This window comes from Sander lucioperca, chromosome 22 (genome assembly GCF_008315115.2).
Source record: "Sander lucioperca isolate FBNREF2018 chromosome 22, SLUC_FBN_1.2, whole genome shotgun sequence".
NCBI lineage: Eukaryota > Metazoa > Chordata > Actinopteri > Perciformes > Percidae > Sander > Sander lucioperca.
Window position 1 is genome coordinate 15,643,446 of NC_050194.1, and position 17,902 is coordinate 15,661,347.

The 17,902-nt window shown below is 39.5% G+C and overlaps 1 protein-coding gene across 5 annotated transcripts in view; it reads left to right on the plus strand.

Moving 5' to 3' along the window:
* The window catches only part of ccdc186 (coiled-coil domain-containing protein 186), a 29,720-nt gene extending 12,315 nt beyond the window's left edge, over nucleotides 1-17,405 (plus strand). Inside the window, exons 9-17 of one of the 5 annotated variants that reach the window (XR_004896348.1) lie at nucleotides 1,138-1,224; nucleotides 1,314-1,456; nucleotides 2,750-3,005; nucleotides 3,291-3,480; nucleotides 5,122-5,220; nucleotides 5,431-5,659; nucleotides 11,343-11,562; nucleotides 14,465-16,400; nucleotides 16,431-17,405. Coding sequence is in view for 4 of the 5 variants with exons in the window: in XM_031315082.2 (XP_031170942.1) it covers nucleotides 1,138-1,224; nucleotides 1,314-1,456; nucleotides 2,750-3,005; nucleotides 3,291-3,480; nucleotides 5,122-5,220; nucleotides 5,431-5,659; nucleotides 11,343-11,562; nucleotides 14,465-14,548 (1,308 nt within the window). In the remaining variant the exon portion in view is untranslated. Of the gene's footprint in view, nucleotides 1-1,137; nucleotides 1,225-1,313; nucleotides 1,457-2,749; nucleotides 3,006-3,290; nucleotides 3,481-5,121; nucleotides 5,221-5,430; nucleotides 5,714-7,173; nucleotides 7,692-11,342; nucleotides 11,563-14,464 lie in introns of those variants that run through there. The other 4 variants (XM_031315082.2, XM_031315083.2, XM_031315085.2 and 1 more) reach the window with 4 other exon arrangements.
* The last annotated feature ends 497 nt before the right edge of the window (nucleotides 17,406-17,902 follow it).

Genomic DNA, 17,902 nt, shown 5'->3' on the forward strand with positions numbered 1-17,902 from the left:
TTAAGTAGAAATGCGTAACAAACTGGCACATGGGCTCTACAGGCAGACACACATGCATGCACGCACGGGCACAGACGTGGACTCAATCCAAACACAATGGCCTGTTTTTCTCTCTGCCTCATTCTGAGGGGATCACACTTTAAAAATAAATGGCCTAGAAATAATCAATATGAAGCTGTGGGTTTCAACAACAACACGGAAGACATCACCCAATTCTTGGCATCATTCCTCTGCCTGGTTTGTTTATCCAGGGTGTTTACAAGTCACAAATATCAGGATGTAGAAGTAATTAAATTGTCTTAAATGTTGATGTATTAAGATTAGCAGAAAAGTTTAATTTAATTCTATTTGTTTTTATAAATATTTTATCGTCTAATATTTGGTCATAAAAAAATATTAATACAATGACCTTTAACACTGGTGATATAAAGTATGGTGTGGGCCTATCGCTGTGTGCATACTGTTTTTAGGACCTCAGCAGATATCGCTGCCCTGCTGGTGGATAAATTGGAGCAAATCTGTGTTTATTTCAGTATTATGTGTTATGCTCAAGTTATGATGCAGTTCAGTCATAAATAATGCAAACAAAGTGGTTGGGTTTCCATTACTGTGTGGGTGTTACCATTAAAATGGGATGGGAAGGGATGAATGGAAGAAAATGGACACTAAATTTGCCGGCACCTCCATTACTGGCATGTTGTCTTGGATACCACAGGCTACTAAAAGCTTCTTCGAAAAGTTGACTAGCAGTCGTACTATTAATGGCCTTGTTCAAAAGATGAGACGAAACATTATTAAGCTTTGCGTTCGCATGCATAATGACTGCATAAGCATAATAATGTTAATGAATGCCACACTTGGAGCGCCAAGAAATTCATCTGCAATGAAATGATGCCACTGTAAGAATTTTTAATTTTTGTTTTTCAGAACAAAATGTGTTCCATTAAGTGTGCGTGAGGGTTAAGTTGATGGGTAAAACTATTGAACTGAATTGGTGAGGTGTTGTAAATCTTTGTGATCACAATCAGAATTGGCAGAGAAGAAAGAGATTTAGAAACAGAAATTGCTTTTATGACCAGACTCAAAAAGCCACAACAGTGGATACATATCTAATGTAGAACTTAATGCATCTGGCAGGTGCACCGAGTGAAGGCCAAAGAGCTGGATGACCTGAAAAGGAGTTACAAAGAGGGCATGGATGAGCTCATTACTCTACGAACCAAGGTTTGTCATACAGATAAGTGCTCGAACATCTGTGTGTGCACATGATATCAGCAGGTATTCAGGTTAATTAAGGGTGTGTTGTTCTGCAGTTAAAGTGTCTAGAGGACGAGCGTCCACGCTGGGAGGACGAGCTGAGCAAGTACAGGGAGATCATCAACCGGCAGAAAGCGGAGATCGGACGCCAGAGAGAAAAGCTGGAAGAGATCACTGCGCTCCAGGACCAGCATCAACGGTACAAACACACACTGACACAGTACTTACACAGATAGAACAGTGCAGGCTGTGATATAGTTGTCGTCCATTTTTTTTTTTTTTTGCAAGTACCTTATTGCTGGATTTAAAGATGGCCAGGGACAGATATAGCACACAGGGCAGGAATGGGCTCAGGTCCCTCTGTGGGTGTGTGGCTCTGCCAGCCCTGTGCAGATGACTTGATGGAGAATTTTTTCTACTTAATGAAATGCTGCTTTCTGTGTGTGCCAGAGTGCCATAAGTAGGTGGCGCCAACACTAATAGATTTATGCAAAAGCTTCTCTACTTTTTCTTTCTGGCTGTCATTTTGAGCAGCAGAAAGTTTTTCACCACTCGCACCAACATTCAACAATCAACATTTTTAGTTGTTGGCAAGAAAAAAGAATGTTGATGCCACCAGTTCTTCTTTAGTCTATAGATAGTCTATATCCTTGACGTTCCACTTCTGGGATTTCTCCGGTGCTGCAGGAAATTCCGCCGGATGCATGTCTTTTCACCGATGTCCATTTCCCTTGTGTTGGAATTTTAAACTCCGGTGGATTTATGAGGACTGTGGTTAACTGCTCCTCAGATCTCTGCAGGGTAAATTGAGACAGCTAGCTAGACTATTTGTCTAATCTGAGTTTTCTCTTGCACGACTATTTTACAGCGGCTCCGTGCGGAGCTTAGTGCCGCCCATGAGATTGTGATTGGTTTAAAGAAATGCCAATAAACCAGAGCACGTTTTTTTCCCATCCCGGAATGCTGTTTGGAGTAGCCAGACCTTCCTCCGCTCCACAGCGTGTGGATGGTCTGGCAAAGCGAGACTAGTCTGTAGACAACTTCACTACCAGTGAAGATTGTGACCTTCATCCTGACACATTATGTATGGCTCATATTTGCCAGTTATTTTGTAAATCAGAATCAAACTGCTTAAGCTGTTTGAATGCTGATGCAAAAGAACAGTCTTGTTTTTGTTCTTGGATTACATATAATTTGAAATGACAGTAAACAGTTAAATCTAACATGTACTCATGTTTCATGCATTTATGTCCTTCAAGTCAATAGTTTGTATCTTAATCTTGTAAATTATTTTTGTATTGGATCTTTGTGTCAACAATCTGTCTTACTTCATTTTCTGTATGTTAAGTATAATTTCCTGTTTGTCATACAATCCTCCTTTATATTTGTATCACTGTAGTATGCATTTCACACACAGGGAAGTTCATAGTAATTGCCCATTTAATGGGAGTTGCTGTCTTTATTAACACCAGGTCAATAATTATTTTGCCAGTGATAAACAGGAGATCACGGCTCTTCGCGAGGAAATGGACAGCCTGACCAACCAGATGGCAGATCTCCAGCGTGATGTACAAGGCAGCAGGGAGCGGGAAGCTGAGTTACTGGGCTTCACCGAGAAGCTGAGCAGCAAGAACGCCCAGCTCCAGTCAGAGAGCAACTCACTGCAGTCTCAGCTGGATCAGCTCAACAGCAGCTTCACAGAGCTCCAAGCAAAGCTGGAGGAGACCAACAGGCTGCTAGATGACAAGGTCGGGGAGGAGTGATAGAGATGAGATGTAGAAGTGGTACATAACAGCTGAGTTGTCTGACATAGAACTGACAATGTCCTTGAACAGTGATATTTTCTGGCCTAACATTCAGCAGAAAATCTTTAAAATAAGTTGTGCCATATTTTTTTCTATTCAATTACAGATTGCTAGCCTGTGAATGTTGTTTTTGGAACAAGCAGCCGTTGCCACAATATCTTTCCACTCTATCATGGCTGTTATTGCATCTTTACCCTAATTATTTCCCTATCCCCATTAATACTGTAGTCACGGCAGCTAAAACAGGAAGAGGTGCTGAGACAGCAGGAGGTGCAGGGCCTCCAAGAGGAGCGGGCAGCACTGCAGACAGAGATGGCTCAACTAAAAACCCGAGTTGAAGAACTGAGGGATGAGCTGGTGACTCAAAAAAGGAAACAAGCTGCCAACATCAAGGACCTGACGAAGCAACTAACACAAGGTTAGGAAACCAGCTTTAAGTATATTTCTGCAGCTCCTTCATGGTACAGCACCCAACCTAATATAACTATTTCATCAGCAGATAAGGAGGATTACACCTTATGAGAGCCATCCAGCGTAGTGTGATGTTACTTTCAGATATTTTCAGCCAAGGCTCTAATACCTACCATACTTAACAAATAGACACATCATATGATTCTTCACTGCAATGTGTTTGCTATTTGGAAGCATAATGGCTGATATTCAGGGCCAGGCAATAACAGCACATCACCTTTTTAAATTGATACCACTGTATATAAAGATAATAAAATATAGGATATAAAAAAATAAAGTGTTACATAAAGCATAATACACTTTAAAACCCTTTTTTTCTTAACTCAGTTTTGTTATTGCTAGCACACAAAATCAATTCCAAAGTGTTTGATTCATAGAAAAGCAGGTGATGTGTAAAACATTTTAATAAAAAGTAGCATACCCTGTGTCACAATTACTGTAAATATGATTGTATTTAGATTGTATCATTGCCAGCTCTGCTAACATGTTCCACTGTGTTCATGTATCTAAAACCATCAGAATGTAATAAGTGAAATGATAGATTTCCTGTTTCCCATCATCTAATTTCACTTCACTGTGATGTTTATCTTTTACTATATAATGTCTTGCCTGAGAGACTGTCCATACTCTGATTTAATGTCAGGTCACACATGCAGACTAAGAGGAGAAAGTGCTTAGTGATTAGAAACGGGGGAGATGGGAGTGTGCAGATAGGTGCAGTGTATTAGAGCTAATGTTCTTCTAATGCTTGGATTATACTTAATAGAGTGAGCCAGCTTCCCCTTCATGGGTCTCTGGGCACACACAATGATCTAAAAGTCCAGCGCTATTATCTTGTAAACACAAGCTTTTTACTTTTGGGACAGAAGGAAATTTTAGGTAAGGTTTGTGGTTATTCTTCAGTGTTGTAGTTTGAGTTTCTGACTGCACAGTACTTTTAAGACTTTGTTTATGCATGGAAGGTTTGCTGAGCGTGCACTCTTCTTCAAAAGCAGCCTGCATCACCTTTTATTCAGGTAGACACCTTCACAGAGGAAAACTTAGTTCAGTCAAGCAATAATGCTTAGCTTTGACATTTTAATTTTGCCTGTTTGTGGGCTTCTGCCTCTAATAATTTGTAAGATTTTATACTCTGCTCATTGTTGCACGGCATTAGTATGTTGTTTAAGTCATAGTACTGTTTCTTTGCTCACACAAAGCTAGTGTAGAAATGATTAGTTGAGGAAAGTTAATCAACAGAAAATAAGTCTTCTGATTCTGACAGTTTTATAATCAGTTATGTTATTTCTAAAGTGAAAATGCCAAATACTTCCTCATTATAGCCTATTAAATGTAAATATTTTCTCACTTGATTTTTTTTTTTTGACACCATTTTGGAATGTCCTAAATGGCAGTGTGAAACTAGTCTCTCAAGCACATAGCGCAAAATGTTGGTAAAGAATTTGCTTACTGGAATATTCAGCAGTTAGCAATACCAACAATAATTTTGTCAAAGCATGTATCATAACTTTCAAATTGTGTCTATTCCACGGACTTATTGGTGTTAATATCTCTGTTTGACAGTTCCTTACTTTCTCTTCTTCTACAGCCCGTAAGAGACTGGAGCAGGTTGAGAATGGAGGCTGCGAACGGGATGCCAGCAGTATGGGCAGTCGCTCAAGTTCCTCAGGTACTGCTCCTGGATTTGGTTAGTATTTAACACATACGGAAGTAATATCATAAAAGACTTTTGTTTTTCCAATATTTGTCCTGTTAAGTTTTTTTTTTCTCTCCCTCTGGTGGTATAAATGTCCCTCCAAAAAAAGGGCAATAATAGCTTATAGCTAGCTGATACATGACCAAAGTCACAAGCAAAAAAACTGTCTTCTAAGTTCATCTCAATCTCCTCTATTCCCAGGCTCCTTGAATGCACGCCATGGTGGGAGCAGTGGTGTTGAAGAGCGGTCACCAGAGAGCCAGTCAGGTCCTTCAGTGGTGGCCGTGGACAGCTTCCCAGAGGTCGACAAGACCATGCTTGTGGAGCGCATTGTCCGTCTGCAGAAGGCCCTGGCTCGCAAGCAGGAAAAAATTGAGTTCATGGAGGATCACATTAAGCAACTGGTGGAGGAGATCCGCAAAAAGACCAAGTGAGTTGCATGGACCCAATTACAGGGAGCAGAGAAAGAGAACATTTTCATTATTTTTATACAACAATTTTTATATACAACAGCAATTATTTATATATATATATATATATATATATATATAGATATAGATATAGATATATATAGATATTATTTATTTTTTATTTTTTTACTGCAATATACAATGCAGAATTTTTTTTTGGGAGCAGTTTGACCGAGTGCAGGGTGTTCAGATTTTACTAGTGTTGTGGATGGTTTATTGTGCTCAAACAATACTGATGGATGGATAAAGTTATAGAGTTTCAATAGACCCTACTGCAGTGTTAATGTAACCGTAGTGCGGTAATAATACAGTTTTGTTGTCAACCTCTCAGCACTGTGACTTGTTTAATAGATACAAAAGAACAAGCTACAACCAGCAGCCATTAAATTATACAAGAGGAGTCAGCTAAATATAAAAAGTTGCTCTCTAAAGCGAATAGAATGCTCCAAGGAAGATTCCGGATGCTCCACCACCACTCATTGATTACTCATACTTTGAAACATCCTGTGGAAACTTGTACAGCCACAATTTGTGTGACCTGCCTTAAAGAATAGTAGCTTCACCTCATGTGATACCATCAATAGTCACTCATTTTCACTTAGTTAGACATGTTGAACACGTTTGGTTTTAGTATTGCAGATAGATATACTGAGCAATAAGTAACACAAATTGTCTTTACATTTGGACCAAATGTTTAGGCACACCATACCTCACTCCCTGGTGTACTGCTGCTTCAGCTCACTTTCGCAAGACAGCATATGCTTACACACACAGTTTATGGTCCCCTACCTCCATCTGCGTCTCTCTCTCTCATCTTTAGATTCTAACTCATGCTCCACACTTCTGAATCGTGACAAACTTCATTCAAAGCTATTTATAGTCGAGCCGATTTAAGGGGGGAAGAATGCATCAGTATGGATCCTTAATGAGGTTTCATGGCCATCACCTATACTAAAGAGACAGTGTGAAGGACGTTAGAGCTATCTTAAGCACATCACTTCTTTATGTATACGTTAGTCCTTGAAAGTGGATCAATGTCGGGATAAAATGGGGTTTGCATATGAGATTTTCACAACACAGAATCTCAGAGGTTGAACCAAACGGACTTAAGACATGGAAAGATTTTTATTTACTGAGTAGGATAAGTGAAATCTTTTTAGTATAGATCACTCCAAACAATCATTAAGGTTCTGCGTCACGCTGGCTCTTGTTGCCATATCAGAGGTATTCAATCATCCCTACTTAATTCTTCTTGTATAATCTCATTTCTCATTTGTTTCTCAGCTATACACTTGTATTGAATCCATTAGCCTCAACCTACATTCAGGAGTTAAAATTGAGGATGAATCCCAAGGTTGCCAGGCTAAATTTAGCTCTGCAAAATCTTAGCTAAGCGGAGGGAGGGAGGTGTTGCACAACTTAGAATGTGGATGTGAGTTTGTCCTTTTTCCCCTTTCTGTCCCTATTCCTCCAGGACAGCCTGGTGAACACTGATGAGCTAACTGTAAGCCTGAAGCAGGTGATCAATAAAGAGACAAGAGATGTGGAAGCAGAAGCGTAGTGGCTCTCTGACAAAGGACAGTTAGTTTAAGAAAGACTAATGTTTTATTTACGTTTCCACATCCATACCACTACTTGTATGATCATAACGGTGTTTTTGCATCTTTAACCTCATTTACTATTAACGATTGTAACGAGGGCTCCACAATATACTGTTTTTTTTATCGCAATGTTAGCTATGTGATAAACTCATTGTGAAAGGCTGCCATATTGAACTTTGAGTATGCTAACAACGTATTAAATTACATTCTGTCTTTAGCCACTATTTGGTCTGGTACACACTATGCTGTTAGCTCTCTAGCCAATCAGACAGAGCCCTCCTCTGATTGGTCAGAATCTGCACGCATTCGAGTGAGGTTTATTAGACCAGCGTGACAAGATGAGTGCAGACGAAAGTGCGAATGCCAGAGAAGAACTGGTGTACTGGCAATATTTTGGGGGGCAGGCTGGCTATTTCAGGTACCCCTGGTTCAGGAAGTAAAAGTTCCATTGTGCATTTTGGTAAGAAATGTCCAATCACAGAGCTTACAACTCTGTTGCGTGCAGCGCTTGCCGTAAGCAAAACCTAAGGTCTACGCAATAGAGAAAACTGATGCTACAGTCTGCAGCTTTAATCAATTTTGGAAGAATTCGGCAACTATGGCGCCGTGTTTTGTTCCTAGCTGCAACTGCTATGTCATAGTGTTTTGAGTTTGCTGAAGCTTTGATCTGCGCCTCTGGCATCAACAGCAGCTGAGGCTCATGGGTATTGCAGTATTTAGAGCAGTATTCCAAGCCATACTGATGGAAAAAAACATGATGTTGAAATAATTAAAACTGGTGGCCATAAGATAAACCCATTGTGGGGGAAATACTCAAACTTTGTATCTCTATTGCTACATGATTATTTTAAGATTTTATTTTCACCTATCATGTAGCTTTTCATTATGTTTTCCGAATGGCATATTCATGTGCTGCAAAAAGTCAAACGCGGGTCATTGGCTGCAATGTTCATATAGTATATGTGATTTGTAGTAAATGAGCTAAAACATGCAGAAACAGCCGCGTCATCCTTCAAGTGCAGTGATGTCTGTCCTTCAGCACCCACACCTGGTTATTAGGACCATTAAGTCTAAAGGGGCCATTCGTGTGACTTGAATTAAAATGATGCTGATATAAACCAAATGAGCACAAAGCAGAAGGTGGCCTTCTGTTCAGAAGATGTAGATGGCTGTTTATCTAAAGAGCATCCCTTTTACTTTGTTTAAGCAATACAAGCTCTGTAGTAGGTTATTATGGATCCACACCTGCTGAATGTGTTACATTATAGTGGATCCTTTCAAGGTTATCTGGGAGTTCTGTCCCACTACCAGTAAGGCTTAGATTTTCTTGATGCTTTTAAATTTTGGTTGATATGCAAGCCAGTGCCTGTGATTTCTTTTGTGTATAATACAGAGGACCCATTTAGATATGATCATTTATCGAGCATGTACGGTTGTATATGTTGCAACAAAAAGCTTTTAAACATGAAACTGATAATTGCCTTTTTGAAATTCATGGTTTTTACCTGCATAGTTCTGAATACGATAAAGATAAAACATACAAACAACCACAGGCATATCGTTCTTTCTCTGCATCTTCGCTTTTTGTCTTGCCACCTTTTGGAAACAAGGTTTAGTCACCAAGATCTGGGCTATTTAGTGTGGTCCAACTGTGTCCAGAATTGCCACCTTCACTTCATGCATGCTGGACTTGCCGCCCTCATTGCTTCCACTCTCTCAACTGGGGAAAAAAAGGACGTATTACTCACAAATTCAAAAGGAAGTCTTGCTTACATCCCTGCTCCCCGCCGAACTGTGCATGCCATTCAGCACACCATGTGGCCACATCTTTAATTTCTGTCACTTTTTTGTTTTTACTAAACACTGTCGTGATGGAACTGGGGTATAAATATGGACCCTTGCAAGTCTAGTCAGAGGTAAGTCTCATTTTATGTCTGTGCAAACCCAGGGTGTGTGTGTGTGTGTGTGTGTGTGTGTAAGATTTATGATAGTGGCTTTTTTGTTGTGCTTACATAGCTGTTTCAATTGTTTTGCACCGTAGACGTATTTGTTTTGTTAGTGTATTGCATACCCTGTAACATACAGTGTTAGGGTTTATGTAGTGCATAGATATTTGGTTGACTTCTGTGTAAGACTTACAATACCAAGACAGAAAATACATTAATTATATAATAAAAGATGGATTGATTTATTTATTTTCCCACACAGAGTGAAAGTAAGACTCAATACTAAGTACCAGTATGAATTTTATTCCCTCTTCTTCAGAGTAGACTTATAATTTACTTATATTTATAAATGAAATTATCTTCATTATATGTCAAATGTTGATAAATGCTTTGAGGGTTTGAGACTCAAGTGTCCCAGGCTGCTGCATGCCCAGCAGTATGCCGCAACAGAATTCAGTTTTTATCTTGGTAATGGACACCATTATTAATGCATGGTAAATGTCTTAAACAGAAGTCACTGGCATGTTTACAGTCTTTCCAGGAGTTCTTTGGCAACATATTCACTTGAATAAAACAGGAGTAGTTAAACAGCAGGCTCTTTTTTTTTTTTTTTTTTTTTTGTCACCTAGTCCCCAACGAATGACTATCCCATGTAAAATCTTGGCGCTTAACATTTAAAGAGACTAGACTAGATCCATTAAGTTATTGATCTGTTAGACCTTTAATATAGTGTATCTGCACAGGGCAGTTAGATTTGCCACACATGAAGAATTAAGGCTATCACAGCATACAAAGGGAATATCCTTAAGGACGTAGTACGTAAACTTCTTATTTTCATTTGTGGTATTTATGGTTATAATTCCTGTTTTTCATTTTTGAGAGCTAGATAATGATCAGTATTAGTAGCTGTAGTTATAGTAGGAAGAAAATGTTCACCTCCAATCTACACTCCAGTTATCTTCTTGAGAGTCCTCTACTAAGAAACTCAGGCAGTCTCTGTAGAGAGATGCTGATTTTTACTGAGTGGAAATCTTACTGCAGAATCTCTCTTACGGTCATGAACGTCCCTTTGCTCATCCTGCAGTTACCCACCTTCAAAAAGTCACTCTCAGACACGCACTGAATTTGAACAAAACAATGCCAATATGGGGCTAAATATTGTTGACGTTTCAAGTCGGTGCTTAAGGTATATAGCTGGGTTGAGAGCAGGTTTAGAATATTGAATACTGACCTTTTCTGTAGGGCATTACCCAACCCTCTCCATCTGCCCGTAAGAAAATTAAGAATACTGTTGCAATTGCAAAAGCTTTGCAGTTCCAGCCTTGTACGTGTTTCCTTTATCTTTGATGCCTGGAGTCTAGCCCGAGCATCCTATTTCTCATGGCAGTAGACCTGCACAGAAGGCATTTTATGAATGTGCTTCACACACTAATTTCCTTAACCATCTTCATCTTGAATATTGCTTATTGTCTTCCCTTCTCTTTGGTGGCATAGGAAAAAGATAATGATGTAGGACGCAGTAATGAATTTCATTTACAATGGCGGCTCTCTGTTGTTCTCTTAATAGAAACACACTTGCTTGTCAGTGTTCTTTGTGCTGTGCTGGGGAAATTAGACAACAGGAAGATTAGAGCTGTTAGGCTAATGAATTCTCCTCTCCCCCTTTCTCTGACACAAACAGCTTAACCTCAGCAATCTATTGTTATTGAGATGAAAATGTATTATGAACATAAAGATTTGTCTCACTTTTACACAGAGATGTAGTTAATTAATTGAATCCTGGCAGCCTATTCTGATGTTGTCCTCCTCTGACTGGCACAATAATAATCTTTTGAAACTATGACTGAATGTATCCCGTGCACATACATAAGTACAACAAGCCATCCCACTGGAATTACTATTCCAGAAACGTCCAAATGCTTTTTCTGCTGGAAATGGTTTTATTGTTCTGTAGGAGCTCTCCATGCTCTCACCTTTTTTTAAATCCCAATTTTCTTTGCTTAACAGTCTGCAGCCGATGCCACACATTCACTTCGTTCCCCCTCCTTTTGAAGCTCACTGTTTGACTCATCTCCTCCCCCCCTTCCTCCCCACAGAATTATCCAGAGCTATGTGCTAAGAGAGGAGTCAGGGGCCTTCTCATCAGAGGCATCGGACATTAACAAGGCCAACCTTAGCCGGCGGGGAGGCATCATGGCTTCGCTTTACTCCTCCCACCCGGCGGACAGCGGGCTGACCCTGGACCTGTCACTGGAGATCAACAGGAAGCTGCAGGCTGTGTTGGAGGACACACTGCTGAAGAACATTACTCTGAAGGTAAGTTCTCCCCCAGAAGGCATCATACTCAAAAGTATTTTGCTCTAAGTGCAACAACAAAAATGATTCATGTGTGCAGTTTCCTTGAAAGCCACCCAATTCACATTGAGGGATTAATTAAGTTTAGATGACCTGAGTAAATAAATTATTGGCTGTGTCATGCTCCACCTTTGGAGCCACACAGCCTGATGTAACTTAGTCTCGCTTTGCCAGAACATTCACACGCTGCGGAGCGGAGGAGAGTCTTGCTACTCCAAACAGCATTCCGGGATGGGAGGAAAACGTGCTCTGGTTTAATGGCATTCCTGTAAACCAATTACAATCGTTATGGGTGGCACTAAGCTCTGCACAGAGCCGCTGCAAAATAGTCGTGCGAGAGAAAAATCAGATTGGACAGATAGTCTAGCTAGCTGTCTCAATTAACCCTGCAGGGATCTGAGGAGGAGTCAACCATAGTCCTCATAAGTATTCCAAATTTCAGGAACAGGAGTCTTCTTCTTCACCCCGAAAAAGTATATTGAAAAGAGCAAGAGACCGGGTTTTTGAAGCGTGAAGGCTACCGTAGCTGTAATACATACTTCGAACTGCATGGTGCGAGAGAGTTGATTGCGATATACAGTATGATCTCAACGCTAGATGGGAGAAATTCCTACACATTGGACCTTTAAGTCTGTGGGGGATTTTTTTTATGCATGAATCTAAAATAAACAGATAATTTGATGTTTGCTCACATCCTCTAAAGCCGTATTTCCATCAACCACTTAAGGTATAGTACCTTTAAAACAGTACGTAACCCATATGGACATGTACCAAATCACTGTTCTGTGTTTCCACAGCAGACGGTACTCCTTAAATGTACTTAAATGTAGGCTTGGCCGTTACTGGATGGTAATAGCCGTGGACAGCCATGCGCTGAGAAACGAGCTGAAAAACCTTGTTATTCTTTACTGCTCCTCCCATCTCTCGCTGTATTTCCTCTATACCGACGATGCAGAGGAACGTCTGCGCCAATCGCGGACTGCAGTGTTTCCAGCTCCCATTTTTAGTATTGGATCAGTGTGCTAGGTACCTCAACAGAGGGGTAACGAAAAAAACAAGATAAGGAGTGGTTCTATTGGTGCCATCCACAACTTTTGACAATGGAGATGCAAAAATAACCGTTCTAATGTGTAACAAACTGCACTTTTCAAGCCTACACCAGCCCAGAAGGCTGCAGGATCCCTGGATGCCTCTCCTATAGCACTTTAAAGTGCTCATGCAGAATACTGATGGGAGCCTCATTTAGTTCATAGGTCGTGCCAACTAAGTGATCATGCCCAGGCATCTCAGTCAACCTAGCCCTGTGCAGAAGCAGTTGCTATTCATGGGTACCTTTCAGCATTATGTTTTCAACCACTTGCTTTCACTGGACTCAAAAAGATAAATCATTTCACAGCTTCATACATTAACTACAACAAATCCTGATGCAAACAATCATTGTCTTTTTTTCGTTTCTGCTCTATATTTTTCTAAAAATTGACACCAAATGCATTTGAATGAATTGTAAATACATAATCTTGATTGATGGTGTATATTGTTGTTGATTTAAGTCTCAAAGGCCTTAATAAACAAAACATGAAATAATCAAGTTTACGAAGAGGGACTTGTTTTGCTTATATAAATCAGGCCCAGTCTGCACAACAGAAGTAGCACAGTTACAAATATGAAATCAATATTAATATTGTCAATTCATACGTCTCAACAGCTTTACTTCAACAACAACACTACAGGGACGGTAATAAAATACTATATCAACAATATGACAGTGTAGGGGTAGATGAATCGGAGCACAGGGAATGTCAAGCCAGCTTCACTTTTTGTCCAGTGAGGTTGTCTGACATTTTGGTCGTATCTCCCAAACCTTTCAAGTCAGTCACAGCATGTATCAAATTGTCTGTATGTGACTTTTTGTTTTATTTGACAGGCTGACAGTCCTGTCAGGACAGTGTGCTCGCCAGGTTGTCTATCAACTTTCTCCGTTTTTAAAGAGATGACATGTTGGAAATCGTGGTCTAATCCAGAACTTGCATTATTGATGCTTATGCTAAGAAAGGATACTGTGCCCCACAATAACTGCTTACTGGTTCATGTCCTGAAATAGTTGATTTAAGCCTAAATTCATAGTATTCATCCTCATTCAGCCCTTGTGTATGTGAGCTTTGTCCTGCTTCTGCACGTGAGGGTCTTTTGATAATTTAATTAAATTAGGCTTTCAACTGAACCAATGTTCTGATGCGTTAGTGTTAAATAAATGAATCCGTTCTACCTCTCAGCCCTCGGTTTATAACAGCAGTCTGTCTGAAGTGATGATGTAGCCAGATGATGTACCCACAAGGAAATGTAGTGCCAGGACAGCGGCACCCTGTTATGACTAGTTTCCACTAAAACGCTCCAAAGAGCGAGGGAGAGCTGAGTGAAATGTATATGCGGATTCATCACTACAAGCGACCCCTTTCACATTACACACAGTCATTTGAGCCGTTAAAACCTTATTGATTAGTGCAGCTTTAAGTTTGTGCATTTAATAAAGGGTAAAATCAATTTGTGTTGTAATTTTCTTACTGATTACTTGCTGATCCATTAGATTGCATGTAGATTAGTCATCAGATTAGATGGTGTGTTTACTTCAGGAAGAGTTAATAATATTAGTGAGTTGCAACCCATTTACCACTATGCCTGTCAGCGTGCAATACATGTGCTGCAGTGTAACTGATTTATTTTTCACCATTTATACATACTGGAGTGTCAAACGTACCTTGAATCCACGTCATATAACTATTATTGCTGATACAGTATGCAGCCTCTCATGTATTGTTACTTAAATGTAGTATTTGAGTCAAAAAGTCTTCACTCTCTTTAACAGGATAATCTACAGACTCTGGGGGCCGAGATCGAGAGGCTCATAAAACAGCAGCGAGATCCTGAGGACGGAGTGAGGAGGAAGTGACAAAACCATGTCACAGGGCAGAGGAAATAAATGACCAAGAACTACTTAAGGAATCTCCAACCAAAGGGTTTTAAAGGAACAGCATAATTGTAGATGTACACACAGTCATGATCTCAACATATAAAGGAGCAAATTGAATGTTATAAGTGCCAGTAGCACCTCAGACTGCTTTTTGGAAGGACCTCTTGTACTGGAGAATGTGTCTGAACTTACTTGAACTGTCATTATTCCATCCACTATGTACCACCTCCTCCAACACAACAAATCTTCCTCTGGCTAACGTCCGTCTCCCCTGAGTTTTGCCCAGATAAATCTCCTCGGGCCAGTTGCTTCAAGTTCGAAAGTCTGACTGCCTTGGAAACTAATTGACTGAAATGCCATAATTATGAATGTATAGTAAATTCTACCTAAGAAGTAGTCTTAAAAAAAAAAAAAAAAATTACAACGAACACTGATTTGCCAATGAATATATCCTATAAAAAAGATCTTCGTCTCCTCGCAGCTCTTTTCACCGTACAGTAAGTAAACTGAAATGAGATGCTCATTGCCCAGCATGCTCTCTCTGCTGGTCTCTCTGCTGGTCTCCGGATGTCAGTCTGCCAATAAGCCAAATGTATTTTTGAAAAGCTGCTTCTTCAGCTTGACTACACACAGCATTCCGAGAAGCAAAAGTGAAGAAGAAAAAAAAAAACAGATCAGCCCTGGCTTGTTGGGGACCTTGTGTGCCACCTGCGCATTTTTCATTATACTTTTGTTCTGCACAGCACTTAAACGGCCCGATCTGGTGAAGCAAGGTGCCTCGGATCAGCAGACCCACCCATCTGTGTGACACCGGTGCTAGACTGAAGGAAGCAGACTGTCTTTGCAATGTTTCATGCAGCCAACAGCACAATGCCATCCGATTGGAAGTATCCTCACGTCAAGTTGTGTAAAACTGAAGAAAATATAAATTATAATATACAGTTGAAATGTAGAGCTGGTCTTGAGTTTGCCCATTTTTGAATGTGATTATTTTTTTTTTTTGGCTGGTTGTCCATTTTTATTTTTATTATTTTATTAGTTTTCACTTAAAGCTTTCTTTAAGAATTTGTGTTCTTTGCTTTTAATTTAAAATAACGAATACCTTGAATATTGTTGCCTATCCTTCACTAATCTGTCTGTTTACCAACTGGAAACAACTTCTCTTAATCAGACACGAGCATCTAAAGCTGTTTATGTTTCAGCTTCCCTAAAAGTGGATTGTAAGCATCATTAGCATTCCTCATTCCAAACAGTGGACACAGAAATGCTAACAGCTTGTAGAAATGTTCGTTGCACCCTGTGCACACTATGATCTGGTAGGAGGGAGAAAGACAAACATGTTAAGGTTTTCCTATTACACTCCTTTTTTTTTTTTTTTTTTTTTGTCACAGAGTCCATTGAAGTAAATAAAGTGTCAAAGAATCAGAGGGACCGAAGATCTGTAGCTGTAGCTCAGGAAAGCCAATGGAACCTATATATCCAGGGACAAAGTGCAATGGTGTTCCTTTCATTGATTATTTTTTTTCTTCTTTCTATTTTGTCTTTTTTTTCTGAATGTGTTTGTGCACCAGTATACTGTTTTATGTCTGTTTTTATGCTTGTGTATGTGCAACATGCAACTGTGCTGGTGTTTGAATATTTAAAAGTGTCTAACGTGTGTGTGTGTCTGTGTGCATGGCAGCATGTGTGCCTTTTTAACCTCTCAAAGCTTTTGTGTTTACACCTTGTGTAGATGCTTTGGCATCGGAGCTTATAGGCTTTCACCGGGTTGACCATGAAGTTTGTTACATCCAGAGGCGTAAACTCGATTTGCATTTAAACCAGTTAGTCGGTCAAGAGACACACCTACACACACCTGCAGCTTCTGACACACACACACCCCTGCAGCTTCTGTCTCAAACACACACAGTCTAAAAGGTAATAGAGCAGGCAACTGGCTTGATTCAACAATACTACATTTTCTTTGGTCTTTATTTGATTGCAGAAGCTGTCACAAAACATAAGCCTTCTTTATTGCCACAATCGGAAACAGACTTGTGTGGGTCATGAATGGTTACAGCTTGATCCCCTTCCCGTATAGACAGAACACAGAGATTACATCTGAATTCTCCTTGATATTGAAACTGAATCTTTTAAACTCCAAAAGGTTTAGTCAGGTTGCATTTTTATCACTTTACATTTAGGTTTCTGTTTTTGGATGTGTAATACATCTTTAACAATGCAAAAATCAGCTGCTTGCTGCTGAATAGGTGGAAAGCATTGCAGTTGGTTTTGTTGTTTTGCAGTCTGTTTCTGGGACAGAAGTCGAATACAACCTATGCAAAACACCCGCATGGGACTTCCTAATTAATTCCTCATAATTCTCAGAGGTATGCTAATATGCTTCTTCTGAGTTGGTCACAGCATGTCACCTGTAAGAATCATGCTGATTCGAGATTTCACATATTCCCAATGAAGCCATGCTGCAGCATTGTGTGACTGACTGAATAATGTTTCAGTATATAGATACAGTATAAAGAAATGGTGTTGAGTATGTGTGAGTGTCAAAATGTGACATTAAATAAGTCATTTTTCTTTTTTTCTTTCCGCTGTGCAGTGATTCCCCCTGCTCTTGTTTTGTGAAATATTCAAACTGTGATTATATAATATATATTTGTAAATATATCATTCTGTAAAATTACAATGAGATGTTTTTAAAAATTCTGTTTCTGGATTCTGTTTGTATATGTGGTGTTTCCAGGGAATAAAAGGAGATGAGTAGCTTCTCTTGAATGTCCCGCAGTGTCTCATATCTCATGTTTGGTTTTTTTTGCCATAAAGATAATGTTGACACTAACATCTGTTCTGGTTTCAGTTTTGCAGTTACAGTGAAATTAAGTATAATTGCACAAAGACAACCTCTCACACAGCGGCACGCAGCTTTAGGTTCCACTTCAAAAGCAGCTGTGTCAGCAGTGCTGGAGGTCATGCACAACACTGCGCCACTGTCAGTCAAACCAGCCAGCCTTTCAGATGATTTAAAACCCAACGCTATGGGAATACTCCCAAAATCCAAACAAAAAAAAAAAATAATAATAATCATGGGGAAAATATATAATCACGATTACTTCGGTCAATATTGAAATCACGATAATTTATCACGATTACTCTTTGACTTCTGGAAAGATGTTGCAATTATTGAACTTAAAAAACAGTGGAAAAAGTTAAATAAATCAACAGTAAAAAAAAAAAAAAAACACATAGAACTGTGAACTTTGCCTTAATACTTTTCCTATTGAAACTTTATTTTTTCATTCAGAACACGAGAAAATAAGAGTTTACTTGCAAAATTAG